This window comes from Plecotus auritus, assembly GCF_963455305.1.
Source record: "Plecotus auritus genome assembly, chromosome: 4".
Taxonomy (NCBI): domain Eukaryota; kingdom Metazoa; phylum Chordata; class Mammalia; order Chiroptera; family Vespertilionidae; genus Plecotus; species Plecotus auritus.
Genome location: NC_137775.1, coordinates 33,684,055 through 33,709,810, shown reverse-complemented (window position 1 = coordinate 33,709,810; position 25,756 = coordinate 33,684,055). Strand labels below are relative to the sequence as shown.

General features: G+C 38.9%; 1 protein-coding gene across 8 annotated transcripts in view; it reads right to left on the bottom strand.

The window, feature by feature from the left end:
• STXBP5 (syntaxin binding protein 5) overlaps positions 1-25,424 on the bottom strand; it is a 152,665-nt gene extending 127,241 nt beyond the window's left edge. For 6 of the 8 annotated variants that reach the window (XM_080666214.1, XM_080666215.1, XM_080666217.1 and 3 more), the window contains exons 1-3: positions 24,981-25,167; positions 24,508-24,814; positions 23,170-23,267 (exon numbers count right to left, since the gene is read on the bottom strand). In XM_080666214.1, coding sequence (XP_080522340.1) covers positions 23,170-23,267; positions 24,508-24,814; positions 24,981-25,048 — 473 coding nt within the window. In that variant the 5' untranslated portion in view covers positions 25,049-25,167. Of the gene's footprint in view, positions 1-23,169; positions 23,268-24,507; positions 24,815-24,980 lie in introns of those variants that run through there. The other 2 variants (XM_080666219.1, XM_080666220.1) reach the window with 2 other exon arrangements.
• Positions 25,425-25,756: the final 332 nt, after the last annotated feature.

Here is a 25,756-nt window from a genome sequence, read left to right as displayed (position 1 = left end):
AACTGTAGGTTTACAGTTGTTCAAATTCATTACTTTAACAAAAACTAACATTACCATATAATGGATATATCATAATGTAAAAAAATAACAACTCTGAACATATTAGATTACAAAATAGTATATCACAGATGCAAATTTTCATATCCTTTCATACCTATGATTATTGCTTCTTGCACAGATGATTCTTCCTGATACTGTCTTTACTGAGAGTTAAGTTTTATTAGAAAACTAGAGGCTCAGTGCATGAAATTCGTGCACATGTAGGGTTCCTAGGCCTGGCTGGCGATCAGGCCTGATCTGTGGGGCAACCAGCGGGGCAACCCGGGGGGCCCCTGCTGACAGCCACCATGGCTGGCCTGGGGCCTGCAGGGTGGGGGCAGCTCCTGCGTTGAGCGTCTGTCCCCTGATGGTCAGTACGCATCATAGCGACTAGTCATTCTGCCGTTCAGTCAATTTGCATATTAGGCTTTTATTATATAGGATGATCAAACATTAATTAAACTTTGCTTGGTAAGTTATTCCCATTTATTGTGGCCATGTTCACAATTAAATGAGAATACAAATTATCAGAAATTAAAATAAAATCCAAAGGGAAAGAAGATTACACATTGAGCAATTGTACAAAGGTATTTGCTAAATGGAGAAATATTCATTTATTATTCTGATGTCTGTTCTTTTATATATGCATGAATCAATTACAAGGCAAAGCCAAAATTGTAAGGGTACACTGAATATTTCTTGCTGTCAATGTATCTTACTTTCTAATTCTGAGCTCCAATAATGCATTCTTTCAAAAATGGTGCAATCTTTCTATCTTAGGTACCTTTACTCTGAATTTTTCTACTACTAACCTACAAGAGCTATGGTATCTACCTAATCCTACTAACCAATTTTGTCTCTAGAGTAATTTTAGTTTATCTGACCCACAACATATGCCAGATATTTCCTACACAACTAACACTCATGGTTTTTGTCCAGACAATCACCATTGTAACTTCTGAAGAGGAGCTGCAGAAGGCAAGGATAAAACAGGTTAGGAGTGAAGTCTCTGAATTCAAGTCTTTGAATTTAGACAGGATCCTCTAAGTAAGCAACACAGAGAAAAGAAATATTTAAGGGGGAAAAAAAGATAATGAAACTAGCAATCAAGAATGATCAGAAGAAGGTATGCAGGACAGATAAATAGGTGCAGGAGAAGGAGGAGAAAAAAAAGATAAAAAATATGAACACAAAAATGGCAATAAATACATATCTATCAACAATTGAATCTAAAAGTCAAAATAAATGAACAAGGAATCTAATGAACAAAATAAACTGATGCATAAAATAGAATCAGAGGCATAGAAACATGGAACAGATTGACTGACAAAACTCATAGGTAAGTGGAGAGAGGGAGTGGGAAGAGATTAACCAAAGAACTTATATGCATACTAGAAGCCCAATGCACTAAATTTGTGCAGGGGGAAGGGGTCCCTCAGCCAGGCCAGTGCCCTCTTGCAATCCAGGACCCCTCAGGGGATGTCCGACTGTCGGTTTAGGCACCATCAGGCCTAAACCGGCAGTTGGACATCTCTCTCGCAATCTGGAACTCCTTGCTCCTAACCGCCCTCCAGCTCACTCCTTACCATGTGGCTTGCCGCTCCTTACCACCCACCAGCTTGCTCCTTACCGCTTGGATTGCCGCTCCTTAGCGCTGCCATGGAGGAGGGAGAGGCTCCTGCCACTGCCGCTGCGCTCGCCAGCAGTGAGCCCGGCTTCTGGCTGAGTGGCATGCCCGCTATGAGAGTGCACTGACCACCAGAGGGCAGCTTCTACGTTGAGCATCTGCCCCCTGGTGGTTAGTGTGCATCATAGTGACCAGTCTTTCTGGTAGTTCCACCGTAACAGTCACTGAGCTTCTATTATATAGACTAGAGGCCCAGTGCATGAAATTCGTGCACAGGATGGGGGGTTCCTCAGCCCGGCCTGCACCCTCTCCAATCCAGGACCCCTCGGGGGATGTCCAACTGCCGGTTTAGGCCCAATCCCACAGAAATCAGGCCTAACCCAGCAGTTGGACATCCCTCTCACAATCCAGGACCGTTGGCTCCTAACCGATCGCCTGCCTGCCTGCATGATTGCCCCTAACCAACTCTGCCTGTTGGCCTGATCACCCCTAACCGCCTCTGCCTGCCAGCCTGACTGCCCCTAACCACCTCTGCCTGCCAACCTGATCACCCCCTAACACAGGGGTCCTCAAACTTTTTAAACAGGGGGCCAGTTCACTGTCCCTCAGACCGTTGGAGGGCCGGACTATAGTTTAAAACAAGAACTATGAACAAATTCCCATGCGCACTGTGGGCCCGGGACAAGTCGGCTGCTAAGCAGGACAGGCAGCGGCACCCGGCGGGCCGGATAAATGTCCTCGGTGGGCCGCATGTGGCCCGTGGGCCATAGTTTGAGGACCCCTGCCCTAACTGCTCCCCAGCCAGCCTGATCACCCCCTAACTGCCCTCCCCTGCCAGCTTGATCACCCCTAACTGCTCCTCCCTGCTGGCCTGATCACCCCCTAAAACTGCTCCCCCCTGTTGGCCTGATCGCCCCCTAACTGCTCCCCCCTGCCGGCCTGATCGCCACCTAACTGCTCCCCCCTGCCGGCCTGATCGCCCCTAACAGTCTCTGCCTCGGCCCCTGCCACCGTGGCTTTGTCTGGAAGGACGTCCAAAAGATGTCCAGTCTAATTAGCATATTACCCTTTTATTAGTATAGATATGCATTACCAATGGACACAGACAATAGGGTGGTGAAGGCCTGGGACAGGGCAGGAACTGGGTGGAGGAGGGTAATGGGGTGACAAATGGGGGACATCTGTAATACTCTTAACAATAAGGACTTAAAGAGAAAAAACAAGACAAAAACAGTGACATAGGATCTAGAAATAATGAATCCAACCCAGAAAAAGATGAAGGAAAAGTCCAGAGTAGCAATGCAGCTGACATAAACAGCTAAACAGCCCTGGTCCAGATGGGAGAGGGAATTTGAGGAAGGACAGGTATATGAGAGCAAGAGGGCTCCAGAGAGGTGACTTTCTCCTTGACAAGCCTGTGAAATTTAAGCAGGGGATGAAAGCAGCCAGTGAGTCTGGGTGGGGGAAGTGGGGCAGAGGAAGACAACTGTATAAGGAAGAAAATGTACTCATATAGGATACTACTTGGTTATGGAATGATAAAGAGTGATAATAGAAAAAAAAAATAAGTCCTAATGCATTTTCAATTTTTAGAATCAAACAAAAGTTTTACATTAAAATACATGACAGTTGGTGGGAAAGGAGAAAGGAAAAGGAAGAGTGACAGGCTAGTATGCATAGTTGATGTAGCAAAAAAATAAAGAATTAACTAAAATAGTTTTTGGAAGTTATAAGTTACAAAGGCAGCCAAGAGAGAAAGTAAAAATAGTGACATGACTATATTGGGAGGGGAGATATGAATCAAATACTCATTTATCAAGGCAGGAAATCAACAATTCCTAAGGTTGATGAATTAAAAAAAACAGTGGCGAAGAGTTTTATCTATGGAGTCAGCAACATGAGTAGGAACAGTTAAATGGTTCCCTCTTGGGAGCAGGGGAAGGCATGGGCACAACAGGGCACATGTTGTTACTTTCATCATAGTCCCTTTTGTATTATTTGGTCTTTAAACCATGTATCTTTACAAATTTATTCATTTTAATGAATTACTGAAGTGGAGAAGAGTAACGGTACAAGTCAGACCATTAGAACCCTGTTACTGGGTTTACTTCTTTATGTTACTATATTCATCTGACTTATGCTATCAGTACTACTAGAAACAGTGAATCAAGAGCCTCTCTCTAGATCCACATGATAAGTGAACCTTGTTTTCAAGTTATCTCAGATAAGGCTCATCGTTTATCATGTATCTCCTGTCTCCTTAACCACAGGTTTCTTTCCACTATGCTTTATTATTTTACAGATTTGGGTACCAATAATAATGGGCAAATTAAAGGGAGGAAAAAAAGCAGAGCTTTTTGTACTAAAGATCCTACTTTGTCTCCATGTTTTCCCCTCCCGGAGCTTCTAAAAGGTAAAAATGACAAGCAAAAGAATATTTTTTAACCATGTTTGTTTAACCCACTCATTTAATTTTTTTTTTAACTGAGAACTTTAACAGGCATTGGGGATATAAATCATAGTACTTATCCTCAAAAGTCTTAAGGTCTAGCAGTAGAAAATAAAAGTAATATAGCAGTTAGGTACACAGATATCCTCAAATGTGTTCGTTTTTTAGATGAGAATTTAGCTTAGAAAGAAAACACTTTCCAATTATTTTCACAATGATTAGTTCATGTGGGCTTTGGCCTGTCTTACACTATTCTGTCCTTGCTGTTCTTTTGTTTTCCTCCTTGCTTATTATATAGTCAGTTGGAATCTGTTGATACTTCCTTTTTTCTTTCAACAGGGGTCATCTCTAACTGAATTATATGATTAATTTTGAAAGCCTTCCATATAGGCTATGTAGATTTTCATGAGTTTCAGGTAATAGAAACACGGCATCTTCTCTTCAACCACAGAGCCTGGAATGGTGTTTGGCACACAGACACCAGATAAATATTTATAATGAATGAATGAGCTATTTTTTAAATCCAAAAATCTCGTCATATCTTCTTAGGAATAATTAGCTCAATTCCCAGAAAGCCAATAATATGTACAGCGTAGTAGAAAGATGCTCTAGTTCTGCCTCTATCAGGACACTGGACTACATTGTCTCCGTTGTGCATTACATATCTTACAATTCCATGAATCTTGATTTCTAGCCTGTTCACTCTACCTTCCAATCATTTGTTAGGTTGGTTTTACAATCACAGCAATAGTTCCTCTTATTACTTATTATCCTGCTGGTATTTCTATTGTATTGTCAGCAAGGTAGAATTAAAAAAACAGTAAAAGAAGGCAATGGGACCCCCGCAGTGTAAGTTCTGAAAGTATAACTCCTAGGCAAGTTTTCACTGTTGCACTACCATTGTGTATTATACACATATTTTGACAACCTGTACTTTTATGAAGGATAATATGAAGACCAGTAGATACTTAGTGAATTATTAAATTTTTAAAAGATTATATATTTTCTCAGAGAATCTGTTCAGTTCCTCTCACAAGTAAAAAGGCAGAGTATTAACATTATTCCAACCTTTAGAGAAGTGACATATCCTACCATTTTCCAACCTAGAAATGGAAGATTGGAGTACATATAAAATGGAAAACACCTGAAGAACTTGATGTCCTGTGCAGTTTCTGCAAATACATTTATATACTGCAAAGTTTAAAGATGAGAATATAGATAACTGATAAATTACACAATAGTATTAAGCATTTAATCACATACTATTCTGTGAAAGTAACTTTCTTTGAGCAGATACGCTTATAACCAAGAAAGACTATTAATTGGTCCTTTCTGCTTCAGTAAAAAAGAAAAATAGTAAACTCAAGGATAATCTTAATTCATCAAACACCCTAAAAACTTCTGTTATCATTTCTTTTAGGATATTCTTATACTTTCAGCAAACAGGGAAATTCACTTCCAAGTATTCTAGTAAACCTTCAAGGTGTTGCTACTCTGAAGTGGCTTATGACTCTGAATAAAAGGTCCATCAATGACTTTTATTTTTAACTAGAGGCCCAGTGCATGAAATTTGTGCATGGGTGGGGTCCCTAGGCCTGGCTGGAGATCAGGGCCGATCAGGTTCCCAAACTCCCTGCCTCCTCCTTCCCTCACCGCCCTTATCCGCCACCATCCACCCCCAGTTCCCCATCCCGGCCCAGGGCTCAACCCTGATCAGGACCTGCTGGCCAGGGGGAGGGGCTGCCACCACGGGGGGAGGGGCCAACTGCCACCATGACAGGTGGGTGGCAGACCAACTAGGGCCTGTCGGCTGGGAGGAGGAACCAGGAGGCTGGCCAGTAGGCCCCATCAGTAATCGGTGCCTAAGGGCTGGGGGCAGCTCCTGCATTGAGTATCTGCCCCCTGGTGGTCAGTGTGCATCATAGCGACCAGTCATTCTGGTCGTTCCGTCATAATAGTAGCTTAGGCTTTTATACATATAGAATGGCTTAAGTCTTGAGAAGATTTAGCCATAATGTAATTATTTTTCAATATCAAAGTTAAAATCTAAATACTACCACGATATGGTCAAAGAACACTGATATGTCACAGTGGAAACTTATCCATTCATCTATTAATGGACACCTAGGTTGCTGCCCTATTTTGGCTATCCTATCTAATAAAAGAGTAATATGCAAATTGACCGTCACTCCAACACAAGATGGTCGTCCCCATGTGGTCAAAGATGGTAGCCCCCATGTGGACACAAGATGGCCACCACAAAATGGCCTGCAGAGAAGGACAGTTGGGGGGAACCAGGCCTGCAGGGAAGGGCAGTTGGGGGGGACCAGGCCTGAAGGGGAGGGCAGCTGGGGGGGACCAGGCCTGCAGAGGAGGGCAGTTGGGGGGACGAGGCCTGCAGGGGAGGGGAGTTGGGGGCAACCAGGCTGGCAAGGGAGGGCAGTTAGGGATGACCAAGCCAGCAGGGGAGGGCAGCTGGGGGGGGGGGGAGGGAACAGGCCTGCAGGGGAGAGGAGTTGGGGGTGACCAGGCTAGCAAAGGAGGGCAGTTAGGGGTGACCAGGCCGGAAGGGGAGGGCAGTTGGGAGAGACAAGGCCTGCAGGGGAGGGCAGTTGGGGGTGGGGGACCAGGCCTGCAGGGGAGGACAGTTGGGGGGGACCAGGCCTGCAGGGGAGGGCAGTTGTGGAGGACCAGGCTGGCAAGGGAGGGAACTTAGGGGTGACTGGGACAGTAGGGGAGGGCAGTTGGGGGTGACCAGGCCTACAGGGGAGGACAGTTAGGGGCGACCGGGCCTGCAGGGGAGGGCAGTTAGGGGCAATCAGGCCAGCAGGGGAGCAGTTAGGCATCAATCAGGCTGGCAGGGGAGTGGTTAGGGGTGATCAGGCTGGCAGGCAGAAGCAGTTAGGGGCAATCAGGTAGGTAGGCAGGTGAGCGGTTGGGAGCCAACAGTCCTGGATTGTGAGAGGGATGTCCGACTGTCCGTTTAGGCCCGATCCCAGTGGACATCCCTCAAGGGGTCGCAGATTGGAGAGGGTGCAGGCTGGGCTGAGGGACACCCCCCACCCCATGCATGAATTTTCTGCACCGGGCCTCTAGTTATAAATAAAGCTGCAACGAACATAGGGGTGCATTATCTTTTCAAATTAGTGGAGTGGTCACATTGTAAGGTATAAAAATGTGAACCACTACATTATATACCTAAAACTAATATGTTATTATATACCAACTATACTTACATAAAAAAAAGTTAACGGAAATAAAAAGGAATACTGATGAAAGCACTCTTAAAATAAAAAGAAGATAGGCTTTAGCATCAAACCAACTTATTTATCCTACTCAAGATAATACAACCTGTTAAAAAAAAAAATAGCTAAAGTAGCAGATTACCAGGAAAAAAAATGGAAATATGTAAAATGATCTGTGATAACTAAGACAATGCATTGTGCTATAGTTTTCTCATCTGTGAAATGCCTCACCTGCTTCTTTCACCTGGTCAGTTGTGAGGATCACCTACAAGTTTAAAACTAGATTTTTCAACCTCTTAATTAGACTTCAACATGGTCATTTTTTATTGTCGGTTCTCATATCCAGTGATAGATACACTGCTATGAAAGGGAAACACCGTAACTCAAACTTGGAACTTCTCTTTCTTTCCATCTTCATATACTGCATTTCAAACATCAGTTTCACAGCCCTGTCTCCAAAGGTAATGGCAGAGCAAAGTGTCAGCTTGTACCACAACTCTCAAGATGTTATGATTTACTTTAAAATGGCACCCTCTCTGCACAAATTGTATTGAACATGCTTATTATCTACCATCTGCCACAGTAAGAATAGTGCTACCCTGCCTGTTGAATATTACCCAATATTTCTCAATTCTGGTTCTACATTATTAGCATCCATAAAGATTTAATATAAAAAGAAATTAGAGATTTGTCAAGCCCCATGCCAGACTCTCTGAATCAGAATATCTAGAGAAGAAATCCAAGTATAAGTTTGGGCATTATTTGTATGTTTTGTTTTGTTTTTCAGCTCCATGAATTATTCTAATGTATAGCCATGGCTGAGAAAAAACTGGAAAACCTTACAGGCATAAGAATAATTAAGCATTACCTTACACAAAATTTATATATATACATATACATATATATATATATATATATATATATATATTATTTAATAATTTCTCAGACTTTCTTTAATAGAATCATCATGAATCTCCTTAATATCATAGGTCTTATTTTCCAAACTTCTAATAATTTGCTGCTTCTATCTGAACTAGCTTCTAATTAACTTGATAGAAATGTGCTCAAAACAAGATCTTAAGTCATTACCAAAATTTCACATAGTGAAGAATATTTCATTTTGTACTTTATAACTTATGAATGTATTTGCAATACAAACCCTTTGACAATTATTTACACTTTTACAGTTGAGCACCCCTATTCTATAGTTTCACCTACTTGACAATCATCAACTTTTAATCTCATTTTGAAGATTTTTTCAGCCATAAAAATTAATTAGACTTCTAGTTTCTGGTCTAGAAAATTGGAAGTTGTCATTCTATCCTAACAATAAGTAAAAAGCTGAACAAACTAAAAATCAGCAACTCTTTTTAAATCCATAGTGAGGTCACAAAGCAAATCATTGCCCCCCCAAATTGCAAAGACAGACAGGCCAATACAAATACTCATAGCTTACCCAAATAAACCTACCAGCAGATACCGCTACAGGAATCAATGCATGGGTAGGAAAATCTAAACGGTAAATTAATGAATTGCTGGAGGTTTAAAGAAGAGAAATCTGAAAGTCAGAATCTCCAGCAGGACCCACACTTTACTGAGTTTTACAGCATGAGCTCCACCAGGTTCTCACAGTGTTATCTGAGAAAAATCCCCTCCTCCTTCCAGCATGGGGAGGAATAAAACAAACATTTTTAAATATAAGAGCATTCTGTTACTAACAAGATCTGCCCTCAGGAGAAACTAACCACAGTCTAAATTGCTAGGGATTTATCAGCACCTAACTAACCTGGTGGAAAGGAAATTTCCAATTCCAACCTACTCTAGCCATCCTAACTCACCTGGAGGGAGGGATAGGAAAGGACTGAGAAACAGTTGTGAAATTCACAGGCTCACTACAAGAATAAAACCTAGTAATAGGCAATAGAACACTGACCCTCCACTCATAGTTTACCACCAAAAATGAATCTGGACACAGACCTTACACTCTTCAAAAAATTATCTCAAAATAGGATCTTAGACCTAAACATCAAACACAAGACTTTAAAACTCCTACAAGATAACATGGGAGAAAACCTAAATGACCTTGTTGACCTTTTAGATACTACACCAAAGGTACCATCCATGAAAAAAATTCATTGATAAGCTGGACTTCATTGATATTTAAAACTTCTGCAAAACACAGTACCAAGAGAATGAGAAGACCACAGACTGAAAAATATTTGCAAAAGACACATCTAATAAAGGAATGTCATCAAAAATATACAAAGAACTCTTAAAACTCAACAATGAGAAAACAAACCAAAAATTTAAAAATGGGCCACAGACCTTAACAGACAACTCACCGAAGATGATATACAGATGGCAAATAAGCATATGAAAAGATGTTCTACATCATATGGCATTGAGAAAATGCAAATTAAAACAACAAGGAGATACTGCTACAAACCTATTAGAATAGTCAAAATCCAGAACTAACACCACCAAATGCTGCTGAAGATGTAGAGCAATAGGAACTCCTGTTCATTGCTCATGGAATGCAAAATGGTATGGCTACTTTAGAAGACAATTGGGCAGTTTTTTATAAAACTAAACATACTTTTACTATCTGATCTAGTAATAACACTACTTGAAATTTACCTAAAGGAGTTGAAGACTTATATCCACACAAAAACCTTCACATAGATGTTTATAATTGCATTTTTCATAAATGTGAAAACTTGGAAACAACACACATGTCCTTCAGCAGGTGAATGGACAAATAAATTGAGGTACATTCAAACAATTGAATATTATTTTAGCACTAAAAAGAAATGAGCTATCAGTCATGAAAAAACCCAGAGGTTTTTAAGTGCATATTACTATGTCAAAGAACTCAATTTGAAAAGGCTAATCACTATTATGATTTCAACGATATGACTTTGTAAAAGAGACAAAATTATGAAGACAGTAAAACAATCAGTGGTTACTATGAGTTAAGGAAGAGTGAATAGGTGGAACAGTAGAGGTTTTTTAAGACAATGAAACTATACAGTATGATACTACAATGGTGGATACCTGTTATACATTTTTCAAAACCCACAGAACGTATACCAAGAGTGAACCCTAACGTAAATGATGAACTTTGAATGAGTATGACTTGCCAATGTAGTTTCATCAACTGTAACAAATGCACTGCTCTGGTGGGGAATGATAATAATGGGAGAGGCTTTGACAGGTGGGAATAAGAATATATGGGAAATCTCTGCAGCTTCTGCTCAAGTGTGCTGTGAACCCTAAACTGTCTAAAAAATAAAGTCCATTAAGAATTAATATATTAAGAAATGAATCTAGCTGTGGACATATTTAATTTTTAGTGCTGACTCACAATTTTAACATTCTACCAGTCTGCTATTTAAGCAAAACTATAACATGCACAATTTCTGCAGTAAAAATTTAGCAAAATGCTAAAATTAACCATGAAAGATGCATAGGTCAACATTTAAAACTTCCTTAATGCAACACAATTTTAACATTCAATAGTAAATGCCCAATGGTAACTAAAAAATTATGTCAATCAACTGCTCTCTTTGCATATGAAATGAATATGGAAACAAAAAAGTAATTGCAGCATATAGACTGATACATCATTATAATATTAATGGGGTTGAAATAGGCCTCTAGTTACCTCTTCCACTATTATTTTGAAATAATATTATTCATAATATTAATATAAATAATAATAATAATAATATTCCCTCTTTATTAGATAGGCTATAACTTCCGATTTTTTAATTATTTATAAACAAATTAAGAGTGGTTGAAAAACCTTATTATTTACAGTTTTGGAGTTAGGACTAAAGGGATCAAAATGAATTATATTCATTGCTGGCAATTCTTTAGAATGGCTTTTGATATATAAATATACTTTTAAATAAACCACTTGCTCAATCTACTATGAAATACAGTAATAAACAACAGTGGTCTGGGTTAAAGATACAAGAAGGAACATACATTCTCATATGTCTCATATGTCAATCTTTTACCCCAGCGTCCACTCTCAGATGCTTAATGGCTAAGCTCTTTTCTCAAGAATAATAAAGTGAATTTTAAGAGAAAAATACAACACTTTATAAAAAATAAGAGTTCAAAGACTGAATAAATGAAAAAATCTGTTCCAACACTTTTTCTCCTTTTCAAAAGACAAAAAGGAAAAATATACAAAAGGAAAGCAATTTAGCAGAAGTACTGCAACAGCTGATGCCACTAGATTTATAGTCACCTTTGGCAGGGTACTGCCATGAAAAAGCAGAGGTACTGCTATTACAAGAAAAGATTATGTACTTTCAAGAAAGGGTAGGATTAATCACTCTTCAACAGACAACCTCACCAGGAAAAGCATCAAAGTTCTAGATAGCATTTGCTGAAACAAAAACATGAGCAGAAAGTACTATAAAAAAAAAATCCCTAATTTATAAATCAAAACCTTGGTATGTAACAAGAACTACCATATAATTTCTAAGACTATATATTTTGCCAAAAAAAATCATATTTTAAGCATATCTTAATTTTCAAGTGAAGATGATTATAAAAACAAAAATATCAGCTATTCTTAAAAACCTTTATATTCATACCTATTTCCAGTGAATCTAAGTTATTGTAGAACAATGCTTATTTTTAAATCATAGCACCAATAAATATGAAGAGCTATGCTCAGCATGTCATCTTTCACTTATTTATCTTACTAGAGGCCCGGTGCATGAAAATTCATGCACTGGAGGGGGGGTCCCTCAGCCTGGCCTGCCCCCTCTCACAGTCCAGGAGCCCTCAGGGGCAGGAGGCGACCCAGAGATCAGGGGAAGGTGATACCCCCATCACACTTCTGCTGCTGCCACTGCCAGCAGCGCAAGCCTCGGCCGGCCCTGGTTACCTGAGCCTCGCGCAGCCCTGGGCGGCTGAGCAGCCGCCATCCAAGATTTGCCTGTGCCTCGGGCCGGCCATGGGCAGCTGGGCAGCTGCCATCTGAGGCTTGCCTGCACCTCAGGCCTGCTCTGGGCAGCTGTGCAGCCACCATACGAGGCTTGCCTGTGCCTCGGGTTGGCCCTGGGCAGCTGAGGGGCTGGGGGGACTGGGGGAACTCTGGAGGCAGGCGCGCAGGGCGAGCCCAGCCGTGCTGCACGCCTGCTGCCCCGGCAGGGCTGAGGGGACTGGGCACCGCCATCTTGTGGCTGTGGGCGCTGCCATCTTTCAGGGCGTGGCAGTCAATTAGCATATTCCCACCTTACTGGCTGTGGGCGCCACCACCTTTGTGAGGGTGTGATGGTCAATTAGCATATTCCCTCTTTATTAAATAGGCTATAACTTCCGAAGGGACTAATACCAGTTGGAGAAATGGAATCAAGCAGAAATTAGACTTACCTACTGAATAAAAGTATATCTATGTTTATTGCTACTGGAAAATGATGCAAACAGTGAACGACTATAAAAATTTTTCAAAAACTGGATATAATTTGTTTCTAAGTAAAGTACCATGCACATCCTTTCCAAAGGGGAAATGCAGTATATCTGACTCTAAAGAAGGTAATCATGTGCCTGAATTTGTTTCTAGGAGCTTTATGTGTTTTTAAAAAATATATTAATTACTTTTCAGGTCAATTTCTTTCACAAATGAAAATGAATTATTTTATCAACATTTGCAAACATCTGAAAAATCACAATGTTTTAATAAAATGCTTTCTTTTAAAGATGAAAGTGAATTCTAACTAGATCAACATATCTTTATGTAATATTAATGAAAATATTAGGAATAATCTACAAATACAAATATATTTTTAATTAAAACTAGGAAGTAAAGGTCACAAACTGAATAATTCAATAATAGAATTAATCACTGAACTGCTTCCAAAGAATGCCTAATTAACTAAATTTATTATCTAACTAATTAGAATTCACACACACACACAAAAATAATGCCTTTCACAGGATCAAAAAACAGTTAGGAAATTTTGACTTAGTATAAAGTGGTACTATGTGGCAAGAAGAATTACTGACTCTGCCCTGGCTAGTGTGCCTCAATGGTTAGTTGGCCCTTGACGGTACCTGGGTTGCAGGTTCAATCTCAGGCCCCGGTCAGGGCTGGTGCAGGAAGCAACCAATCAATGTGTCTCTCTCACATCGATGTTTCTCTCTCTCTCTTCCTTCCCCCCTCCCTCCCTTTCACTCTCTGTAAAAGCAATGAAAAAACAATATCCTCCAGTGAAGATTAACCAAAAAGAAAAAAAAAATTACTAATTCTATCTTAAAATATTTTTCTATTTATGAGAAAAGTTATATTTATACTGATGTGTAAGTGTAATTTATGAAACTATAAATATATCAGTAGTAATTCCTTTCTAAGCTTTCTTCTCCACACACAATTTAAAAAGTATGTATTTTTATTGATTTCAAAGAAGGGAGGGGGAGAGAGAGAAACATCAATGATGAGAGAATCCTTGATTGGCTGCCTCCTGCACACCCCCAACTGAGGATCGAGCTTGCAACCTGGACATGTGCCCTGGCCTGGAATCAAACCTGGGACTCTTCAACCTGGGACCCTTCAGTCCGCAGGCCAAGGCTCTATCCACTGAGCCAAACTGGCAAGGGCTCCATACATAATTTAAAAGCAACACAGACAGGTAAACTAAAGCAGGGACTGACAAATTTAGGCTTGAGCGTGAAATCCAGCCCACTGTCTGAATTTATAAATAAAGTTTTATTGAAATTATCTGCATTCCTTCCTTCACATTATTGTCTATGACTGCTTTTGTGGTACACTGGCAGAGTTCAATAGCTGTATCAAAAACTATCAAGCCAAACTATATACCACCTAGGCCTTTACAGAAAAAGTTGCTGACTACTGAACTATAGATTTAGATCTTAATTATTTTAAATGCATGCCCACACCCACCCTTCTATATGATCTTTAGTAGAGGACATATTTAAGTGATCATTTAAGAATCCGTAGTCATTAGTTTTGATTTTATAATTATATACTGACTACTGTCCGGTTTTTGGACTCTTCATAAGGCAGAGGATACTGGTTGATTCTGAAATTGCATTGCATCTTCTCATATGCTGTAATGTTTCTAACGGTTCATCTTAAAATACCATTCAATATTATAGCTATAATTTCTAAAGGATCTAATTTTAGCTATTTAATATCTGTGTGATATTATTTATAAAGAATGATAATAATTGCCCTGACCCGTTTGGCTCAGTGGATAGAGCGTCGGCCTTCGGACTCAAGGGTCCCAGGTTCGATTCCGGTCAAGGGCATGTACCTTGGTTGTGGGCACATACCCAGTGGGGAGTGTGCAGGAGGCAGCTGATCGATGTTTCTCTCTCGTCGATGTTTCTAGCTCTCTATCCCTCTCCCTTCCTCTCTGTAAAAAATCAATAAAATATATTTAAAAAAAAGAATGATAATATATTAGATTTTAAAAGCTAAATTAAGAAAAAAATGGCTACATGGATGGAAGTAGGGATGGAATTCAAATAAAAATGCATCACAAAGGCACTGGGATTTAGATGAGAATTATTTTAACAGGGAAAAATGTATTCTAGACTTAAGAAAATCTCTAAAGACATGGCCCACTATGGGACACTGAGTAGTGAGGAGAAAACTATGTCAACAATTTCTTCCCCTACCACCTCCCTCAGTCTACCTTCCATACACACTCCATAAAGAAGAAAAAAAAGGACAAAAGGCTACACAATAAATAGAACTATTATCCAAATTTTCTTTCAAATGAAACACAAGAAAATGAGAGATTAAAGCAAACGGGATTGCTAAATCCAAAAGTGGGTAATTTCTTGATAGTAAATTCTTCAAAAATGTTAAAAATTTTAACATGATATATTAAGATCACTAACTGTCTTTATTGTGGCAAATAAAACTAAGAAATAGATTCAAACCAACATACAAAATGATCATATAGAAACCTGAGTATCTTTATAGGAAGAAGTCTGAGTAATTAAATAGGAAGATACTATTTCTTCTCCTTAGAATGACCTACTTCACATGTGACTAAGGGAAGAGAGAAGTATCAAGTACCATTCAATCAAATCAAGAATCACTTTGTTTTGCTTCCACAAAAGTTCCGTAGTACTAGGTTATATTTAAAACCTATCTTAACAAAAGGCATTCAAATATACAAGGTAGTACATAGTAAAATGCTTCTTCCTCTATGTCATTTTGTTATATTTTTAAACAAACAGACATCTGTTTAGGTCGAACCAAATACATTTCATTAATCTGCAATCCTAAAATACTGATACTTTCTGATAGCAATGACATGCCAAATCAGGACAGGCAATTCTCATTTAAATATTACAAAACAAATCAATACTGACAATCGGTTACTAATTTTCTTCTTGTAAACAATGTGTCACTTCCAATGCTTGAAGTTAAGCTTTTGTTGTCTTTATTTGCCTTTATCTTTTTTTTAGTGATATTCACCCATATAGACCAATTATTTACATGTGCATTGCCAGTTACTACTATTCCAGTTACTATACAATTACCAAATTTATGAAATCACATACCGTCAATTCAAAAAAGATAGTTACAATACTAAACCTCTTACATCAAAAGTATTAAAATCACGTGATTAGAAACCCAGCACGTATTATTTGTAAGTAATTTCATTTTAATTTGATATTCTGACCATTAACACTCAAGAAAGAAAACTTTGGTTAATAGTATTTTTAAATGTCCCAAGTTTCCTGTCATAATGACACCTTTTCTATTAAACAAGAGTACACCCTTATCCATGGCTTCACTTTCCATGGTTTCAATTCCCCATGGTCAACTGTGGTTCGAAAATATTAAATAGAAAATTCTAGAAATAATCAATTCATAAATTTTAAATAGTGCACTGTTCTGAGGAATGTGATAAAATTTTGCACCTATTGCTTTTTTCACAATGCCTACATCATTCACTTCATCTCATCACCTAGGCACTGTATCATCTCACATTATCATAAAAAGAAGGGTAAGTAGTACAGTACAATCAGATATTTTGAAAGACCACATTCACATTTATTACAGTATATTGTTATAATTGTTCTGTTTTAATATTAGTTATTATTGTTAATCTCTTCTATACCTAATTTATAAATTAAATGTCATAATAGGTATGTATGGATAGGAAAAACATAGTAGATATAGTCTGGAATGATCTGTAGTTTTAGGCATCCACTACGGGTCTTGGAACACATCCCTTATGCATAAGGGGGACTACTGTGCAAAGAAAATGCAACAGCCCATCATCTTAGTATTCAATGTGAGCTGCTATTTCAACAACAAAAATGTGTTTTTCACAGGCTTTTTCTTATTCCCTTTTATAAACCAAGGTTTACACTTGTGCACCTACTAACTTGGATTATGAATGCAGTCAACAGATACAAAGGAAAGGGACCCACAGTGGGAAGGAGTCCAATACTTCATCCTCTTTAACAGGTACTCAGCACAACCAATCAAAAGACTACTCTAGACAGAGATGGTCCAGAGCATACCAAATCCTTCTCAGAAAGAGAAATTCAAGATCAGAGATGTCAGAACTCTTGGAAATCAGTCATCCCAATTTCCTCATTTTACAGGAAAGGAAACAAAAGCCCCGAGATTTTTCACTTATTCAAAATTAGTCTGAAGACTAGAACACAAATCATCTAATGTCAATGTAATTCTTCCAAAATCTTTTTACCTTTTTCCTTCAGGATGGTAATGTTAGGTTATATAATTTTAAAAGCAAATTATACTGGAAAAGAAACAACAGAGAATGCCAAGCAGAAATAAAAACTCATTTTACTTAAAGCAAAAAGGCTTATCAAGCACAGACTTGGTTCCCTAATAACTAATGTATACCTTTTCAATTCCATTCAGATTCTATCGCACATTGTTTCCCTCCACAAGAAATTCATTGCAAAATAACTGCTTCCACACAGACATTGCTTCTGGTGGTTTCTCGAGTATGACGTGTCTAACCCTCACCTTCTGCTGCAGTAATCCATGCTAAGAATCACAACCTATAGCAACACAGTACTTATTCTTCCTTTTAGACACAGCCCTCTTAAATGAAGAACTAAGAATAGAGAAGTAAAAGTAATGCAAAGTACTAGCTAGAATTCCAAATGACTAGAATTCTTCTCTGAACAAAAAGGATGGTGGGGAAGAAGACTAGATAAAAATTTGGCTAAATTCAAGCCACATTAATTGTTTCACTTTTAACTACTTTGAACAAGAATCATATTTCCAAATCTTTTTTCTATTTTAATTATGTTTTCTAAAATAAAATAAGCAGTATTCACACATTCTAATGCTATCTTACAACTGTAAAATCATTAATCATTATTTATCATCTACTATGTGTAACAAACTTTCACATATATGATTTTACTACATCTAAATAGAAATTTTGTAAACTTGTGATTGAGAATGATACCATTTTTAAGACACACTTTAAGAGAAAAACAATACTTTTTAAGACCTTTTACTCAAAAATTGTAACAGCTACAAAAATAGTTTTCCTACACATTGCCTCTCAGTAATTATTTACTGATATAAATGAAGGACCTGAAAATTAAAACCACAGAAAAAAATCTCATTAGTAACAATATCATATATTGAATATTCACCAAAACTGTCCCTACGTGTGGTCTTACAATTGACACACACACATTATTACATTTAATCCTGATGCTACTTCATGAGCTAGGTAGGGTTATTATCCCTTTTTAACTGAAGAACTTGGGCTAAGTGCAGTGGTTCTCAGCCAGGAGCTCCTGGAAGTCTTTGGGGAAGTTTGGGTTGCTACACTGACAGCTGAGGCAATCCTGGCATTTAGTAGGTGGGAGCCAGGGATACTACATAGCCTGCAATGTGCTGGACAAACCCACAGAATAATACAGCCCAAAATGTTATACCACTATTGAGAGACACTTACTGAGCATAAATGGACAGAGCCAAAGAGCTAATAGTGTCTTTAAACTAGTTTGATTCAGTAACAAATTCAAGGAAATCACCAGGACCCACCCAAAAGAAAATCAACTATAAGAGCTTATCAAATTCTCATACTAACATAAGTAGTCTAGGTTACCTTCTCAAAATGGCAATATGACAAAAAAGATGACATACTTGCAAACATTACCCTGGCACCCTCTTTACCAAGTTTTCCATTTGTCTTGTAATTGCCTCAGTATATTTGCAAAACTTTATCATCATCTTTAGTTACTCCAAGATGTTACAGAAGGGAGTCATCAAGTCCTTCTTCAGTTCCCATTCTACTACCCCTGTTTTACATCCATTTTACTAACTATATGGGTTAATAGTTACATATGAAGTTTCACTTAAGTCTATTCTTTTCCTCCATGGCACCACCACCCCATTAATCACCCTAAAAATCATACTGTCTTCCTGTCAGCATCTCCTTATTTAACTACAATGATTCCTCACTAAACAACACTCAGATAATGGTAACTTTCAAGGTTCTCCACCAACTGGCTCCTTATTTTCCCCCCAACTCAACTGGAATCACTATTTCAAGGAGTCTCTTAAGTACTGCTCTAAATTACCATGATAATTCCCTTTTCTCTACTTTTGTCAACACAGTTTGCCTAGAATAGTTTTTCCATTCCTTCTTCTCTACCATTCAGAATACTTACGTTAGTGTGTAGATGTCATCAAATACAATGAATTTACCTGTAATGTAACTTTGTGTAATGTCAGTAGACATCTAAATAATTCTTTAACTTCAATTACATTTATCTAGTTCTAGTCCTACAGTTAGGACTAGAAACTTCTTGAAGGTAAAAATCACATAATCTTTTCTTCTGAATATTCACATAGACCAGTGTTCGGCAAACTGCGGCTCGCGAGCCACATGCGGCTCTTTGGCCCCTTGAGTGTGGCTCTTCCACAAAATACGACGGCCTAGGTGAGTCTATTTTGAAGAAGTGGCATTAGAAGGAGTTTAAGTTTAAAAAATTTGGCTCTCAAAAGAAATTTCAATCGTTGTGCTGTTGATATTTGGCTCTGTTGACTAATGAGTTTGCCGACCACTGACATAGACCAATATAATATAGCTATTTGGAATCACAGAATTATTTCTAGAAGAAATCATGAACAGCACCTTTGTTTTATTTTATGTATTTTTTTATTTTTTTATGTGAGAGAAACACATCCATTGGTTGCCTCCTGCAGGAGCCTGGACCAGGGCCCAGGCTGGGGAGGAGCCTGCACCAAGATATGTGCCCTTGATCAGAATCAAACCCAGGACTCTTTGGTCCACAGGCTGATGCTCTATTCACTGAGCCAAACCGGCTAGGGCTGTACCTTCATTTTAAAAGTGGGGGAAAAAAAAAAAAAAAAAACTAATTCAAGAACACATAATCCTTTAGTGATGAGAACCAGAATTCAGACCACAATTTGTAATCTGATGTTAACACTTAATATATGCTTGTTAAACACACTCCAAGGAATATTACTAGAAATGCTTTCATTCTTCAGCTAGAACCTTGTTTATCCTTTTTACTCATTCATATGAGAATAATTAGATTATTTTATCCCAATAGTTAATTGTTGGGGTTTTTTTTGACTTTTCAATTATAGTTGACATATTATTTTAGTCTCAGGTATACAACTTATGAAGTGATCACCCCACAAGCCACATCTGACATCATACATAGCTATTACAATAATATTGACTATACTGCCCATTATCCCAATAGTTTTGAACTCTAGATTACTCATGAAAATCAAACTGTTCCTATTTCTATATGGCAAAAAGAGAATTAATATAATTAAATCACATCACTACTATATGATGTATTATATAAAATATGCTTTTCTGCTTCCTATCAATGAGTACATTCCAACCACATATTCTCTCCAGAAGAAGGTTGAACATAAAGCATGTTTATAAGTGGAATCATCAGTCATTTGCTATATATTAATTCAGCAATACATAAATTTATCTTGTCTCATTATGAGATATTATATAAGGATTCAGATTTTCACTAATTGTCTATAAATATATGAGATATCAGATGTAACTTTCTTCATCTGTTTTTCTTTTTTTAACTTCAACGTAGATTAATATAGTTTAGTCCCACAACAGTTAGGAAGACCTTCTTTTACTCAAATCAGATATACATTTCAAATTCCAATAGCCTAATTCTACTTCTGAATATATCTCCTACTTTCTGCTCCACAAGTAAAGGAAAGGAAAGACTTTATCTAGAAGTATATTTCTGCTCTAAAGATATCTTTCAAGACAAATATATTGCAGGCTACGCGTGTCTAATACGAGGAGAAAATAAAGACAGGACCAAAAAAAAACCAATTTCAGTAAAGAAAAATATAAAAGAGCAAGAGCAGCAGAATTAATTTGTAATAAGTCTGCATATTATATCAATGTAAAACTGTAAAATTAGGAACTAAAATTTAACCTGTCTACTTTGGAAAATAAGAACAGAGAAAATAACATCTTAAAACACATATGCAGAAATTAGATAAAAATAAAAAGGTCTTAGTCATTTCCTATAAGTCAAAGCCATAATAAATAAAGCTCATAAGCTGATCTGCTACTTAAACTTAACAGAAGGAATGATTAAGTGGCATTACTGTAGACAAACCAATTTACCATTCATATAAATCTAAAAAAAAAAGGGAAAATAGAAATATATTTGGTAAACAGTTTTCCAGACTTAATTCTAAATACAGTAAAACAGGTTCTAAAAAAATTTATAGTCTAATTTCTAATATAATTACAGATTTATTTACACTCATACAGTATTTAACTATTAAAAATATGTATAAGCAAAAATCATACACAAGTAATGATTTTGGACACTTGATTCTTGCTTTTATTTGGCAATTAGCTGTAGGCCTAATATTTTTAATCCTCCCTTGTGTCAACTCGCTAATTACTCAAATTCATTAGGGGCAAAAGTCTTGTCTAAGAAAAATATTTGGTTTTATAAGATTCAGCCTTGCTGGTGGTACTCGTAATTATATTATATTACAAAAGGGAACAGATTGGCTGTTAAAAAAAAATAAGTTATTTACCATGAGAACATGAGAGTGCACTGGGAAAATAGTTAAAATTCAGCCCCTTTAAAAGAAAAGCAAAATAATCTAAAAATAACTGATTTAATTCAACTTTTTTTTTTTAAGTCCAGTGATGATATTCTTTTGAGAAAAAAAAAATTTGCTTTCAGTTCTAAACAATGCATCTAGATCCAATAAAGCACTATTCTTGTCACTATACAGAGTTTTACTGAACACTTAGCACCCACACAGTCAGATATTAATTATATTCCCATCAACCCTAAACTAGAAGGAATTTATCACTGGATTTAGGAGTAAAAATCTCCGGACAATTTAAGCCCAAAATATTCTAGATTGAACTATCCAGATATTGGGCAAGAGCCCTTTATACAAACAATTTAGAAATTCAGATTTGGATCTTGGCTGGTCAGACTTGACCATTTTAATAGGTATGAGTGCATTACTGGTATTAACTATGAATGGTAGACTTCACTTAGTAAACTGAGTTCAATGGCCCATCTGAAAAAACTTTTATGATCACTTTAAAGATTGCACACTAATAGCAAATGAAACTTGAGGCATATCCTGATACCATATATCATACTTCCTTAAAATGAAGATTTTAAAAAATGATAAGGAAAAGGCAAATGCAAGTTTCCCTCCCCCTTATCAGGAGCCAGATGTGAGGGGTAAAGCTCCCATTTCTCCATTTGTTTGTTCGTTTTTGATGATTGTTATATCTAGTGATTTTCTATCTACTTATTACCAACATATTACTTCAATAATATGTAGGAAGCAAGTATCCTACAGATGACGGAACACAGCATTTCTTTTAAAAATGTTACATAAAACTTTTAAAATAAGGGAATTTAGGTAAAGATGGTTTAATGTCATAGTAAAAGCAAACAAAATTTTATTTGAAGTTAAATAATTTAAAAGAGGAAATGAGAGGTATTCTGTATTATTCAGACTAAAAAAAAATTATCTTAAAGACTAAGTAGGTACTTAAAAAATATGCTATGACCAAACTTCTACTATAGTTTATACATAAGCAGGAAAAATAATTCTCTATACAAATACTTCAGAATTCTGCTAACCTAACAGTTTTTACATAGATATAATAAATGCAGACTACAAAAGGAAAACATCAAAAGAGTATACTTTTCTATTTGTATTATGTGAAGACAATGCTCTAAAATTTCTGGAAATAGCAACCTTCTATAATCAGTTATATAAAGTGAAGACATTTGTCTTCCAATGATTTTTCTAGAGGGACAAGTAAGAAATAGCCAAATTTAAATTTAAACTCTAATTCATTAGAATAATAGGTCATAAGTTCAATATCAACCACGCACAATATTTTTGAAAAGCAATTAAAAATGTACCCTGTGCTACTGTCTTTAAACCTGGGCTTTAACTAAATGTTCCATTCAATAGACTACTAGTATAAGTAAATATATGTCCCCTTAGAAACTTCTATCTCTTTGCAAAGAAAGTAAAACTTTAGAACTCTATAAGGATGAATACATGTTTAGCTACTATAAACTGAGGGCTGAGAAAAATCACAGCAACCGATAACCTAAATATATGTATAATCTAGAGAAAAGCCAACACCACATGATTTCACATAATATCTACCAGGTCATTTTTTTTTTTAATTAAACAGTAAGAAAAACTGATTGGCAACACAGCAAGACTGAGGAGAATACAATAAAACTTTAAAAAATGAAATTAAGTGAAAGGATACAGCCTTAAAGCACCAGTCTGAGTTCCCACTGCCAGGATCTTCTGTACAGGATCAAAGGCCAGGGCTGAGGGTTGATAGGGAAATCCATGTCGAACAGTCTAGGGATGGGCAAGTGACATCACACCAACCAAAGCAGCAAGCAAAATTTAAAAACAGAAAAGTCAATAAAGGCATTAGAATCTAAAACCAATTATAATAGATGCAAAAACACATATACATGTACTTACTCCTTTAAAAAAAAAAAAACACTACGAAATGTATACTAAAAACCAAAACTTATTCTCATAGAACCTGAAACAAACAAAATCTACCCCACTATTACACTTTAATTTCTGCTTTTCCATTAATACTGATATTCTATTGAAAAAAAACTTCTTACTAATAGTCTAGAGTATTATATCTGAGACCAAATTATTAAAGTACACAGTGGTCAAAAATTCTGCAAATTCATTTAAAAAGGCAAGTCATGTTTTATTTCAAGTGTGATAACTTCATCATTAGCTTATTTGCATGCTAATGCAAGTACTTCTAAGGAAAAGCTGTCATATAAGCTAGTCAAGGATTCAGTAAAGCAATTCTCAAACATCTATCCCAACATTTTGCAATTCCAACAGAATACAGACTTTTGCATTTTGCTACTAAATTCTTAATCATTTCAGGGCAATATGGCTAAAAAATGTTCCTACACACTTTTAAGAAACTCTAGCATTTGAACGCACGGTATTTATAAGGAAGGCAGGCATTAAGACCAAGACAAGTTTGTATTTCTCATTGAGCAGCTGCTGAATTAATTCGCTGCATCATTCTTTCTGAATTATAGACCGCTATGGTAACTGCCGTGCCATTAATAGGCAAAAATCACAGTACTAACTTTTTCACTAAACATAAGAGGACCCTGTGATTTCATATTTTAAAGGCTCCTACCATATTCTAGGAGAAAAGTGATGAGCAAATATCTCGCTGAACAGGTTTGGCTTTTTGACAAACAACATTCATCAGACACTGCTTCCAAGGGAAACTTCTAAGTTGGTGAATTACATCAAAATGCCTGAATTTTAAGTGAGATTGTTAAGAATACGAATTAAAGATCAGTATAATAGGTTGGAAACCGCCTTGAATGACTGCTGCCTGGGACAGCGGGGGGAATATCAAGGAAAAGGTGTAAGATGATGTAAATCTCCAAAATAACCCATCAAGCAATGTTTGCTAGAGGAGGCGCGAGTCCTTTACTCGCGGTATGATTATTATTGGCGCTCTGTTCCCTAGCACTCCCCCTGCGAAGCCCGAGCTGCCCCCAGAAAAGGACCCCAGATTGCGCGGGCTGCACGCTCCGTTCACCTTGCAGAGCTGGAAGTGCTCGGACTGGAGCGTCTCCTGGATCTCCGGCTCCCGGTTCCCAGGCGTGTGCTGCTGCGGCTGTGGCTGCTGCGAGGCCGAGGACGAGCCGGCGGTCAGGCCGTCGAGCACCTTCCTGATGTTGAATTTCCTCATGGTCTCGGCGGGGCTGGCCCGCGGCCCGGGAGGGGCGGCCAGGGGCGTCCCCGAGCGGGAGGAGCGAGCCCGGGCGGAGGGCAGCTTCCACGGAGGAGCCGGAGGAGCGGGGGTGAGTGGGAGTGTGAGGGGGAGTGTGAGGGGAAGGAGGCAGCTGCGGAGAAGCAAGAGATAATCCAAACAGGAAATACTGCGACGGAGAGCAGTGGCCGCTAGAACCCTTGGCGGCGACCCTCTTCCTCCGACGCCGCCGCCGCCTCGCCCCGCGGCACGGCGGCCCCGCAGTGGCGGCGGCGCCCCGAGCGCTCTGCCCGCCTCACCTGGCCGCGGGCGGACCCTGCGCTGCGCCGCCGCCCCGGCTCGCCCCCGCCGCCGCCGCCGCGTCCATGGCCTGCGGCCCCCGCTCCTCGCCCGCCCCGGCCCGCTGTCCCCCGGCGCTGCCTCCCGCTCCGACCGCTGCTCCTCCTCCCGGGGGTCGCCGGCTCTCCGTCCGCAGCAGCCGCTCGGCCTCCCCGCCGCTCAGCGCCGCTGCCCGCCCGGCATCGCACGCAGGGCGCCCGGGGTGGGTCCCCGCGCTCTCCCTCGCTCCGCCTCGCCCGTCCGCCGCAGGACCGTCCCGCCCTCGCTCCTTCAGAGCCTGGTTGCCTGCCTCCGGCGCCCGTGCCGCCCGCGCTCCCGCCCGGCCGCTCCCTCTCGCCGACTGGGAGCCTCGGCACACGGCACCAACGCCCGCCCGAGCAGAAGCGGAGCCGCGGTTACAGCGCCGGCGGTGGCGGCAGCTGGGCCTCCGCGGAGCGGGGCTGCTGAGCATGCGCACGCCCCCCGCAACCCCCCCCCCCCCCCCCCGCGGGAGTGGAGCTGGAGCTTAAATTATCCTCTGCTAAAATCCCAGACCACAGCGACATTTCTCCCGCCCCAATCGCCCCGCTAGGCAGCTGCTGCCCCTGCAGCTGGGATAGTAAAAATGTTGACGACTAAAAACCAGCAGGAAACCTTTCTTTCAGATTCGGTCTTTAAAGCGGGGTTTATGCTCTCACCCTTTAAAGAGGTACACACTCCCGGCTGCTGGCTGCAATGTTATTGCTGTTACTTTATT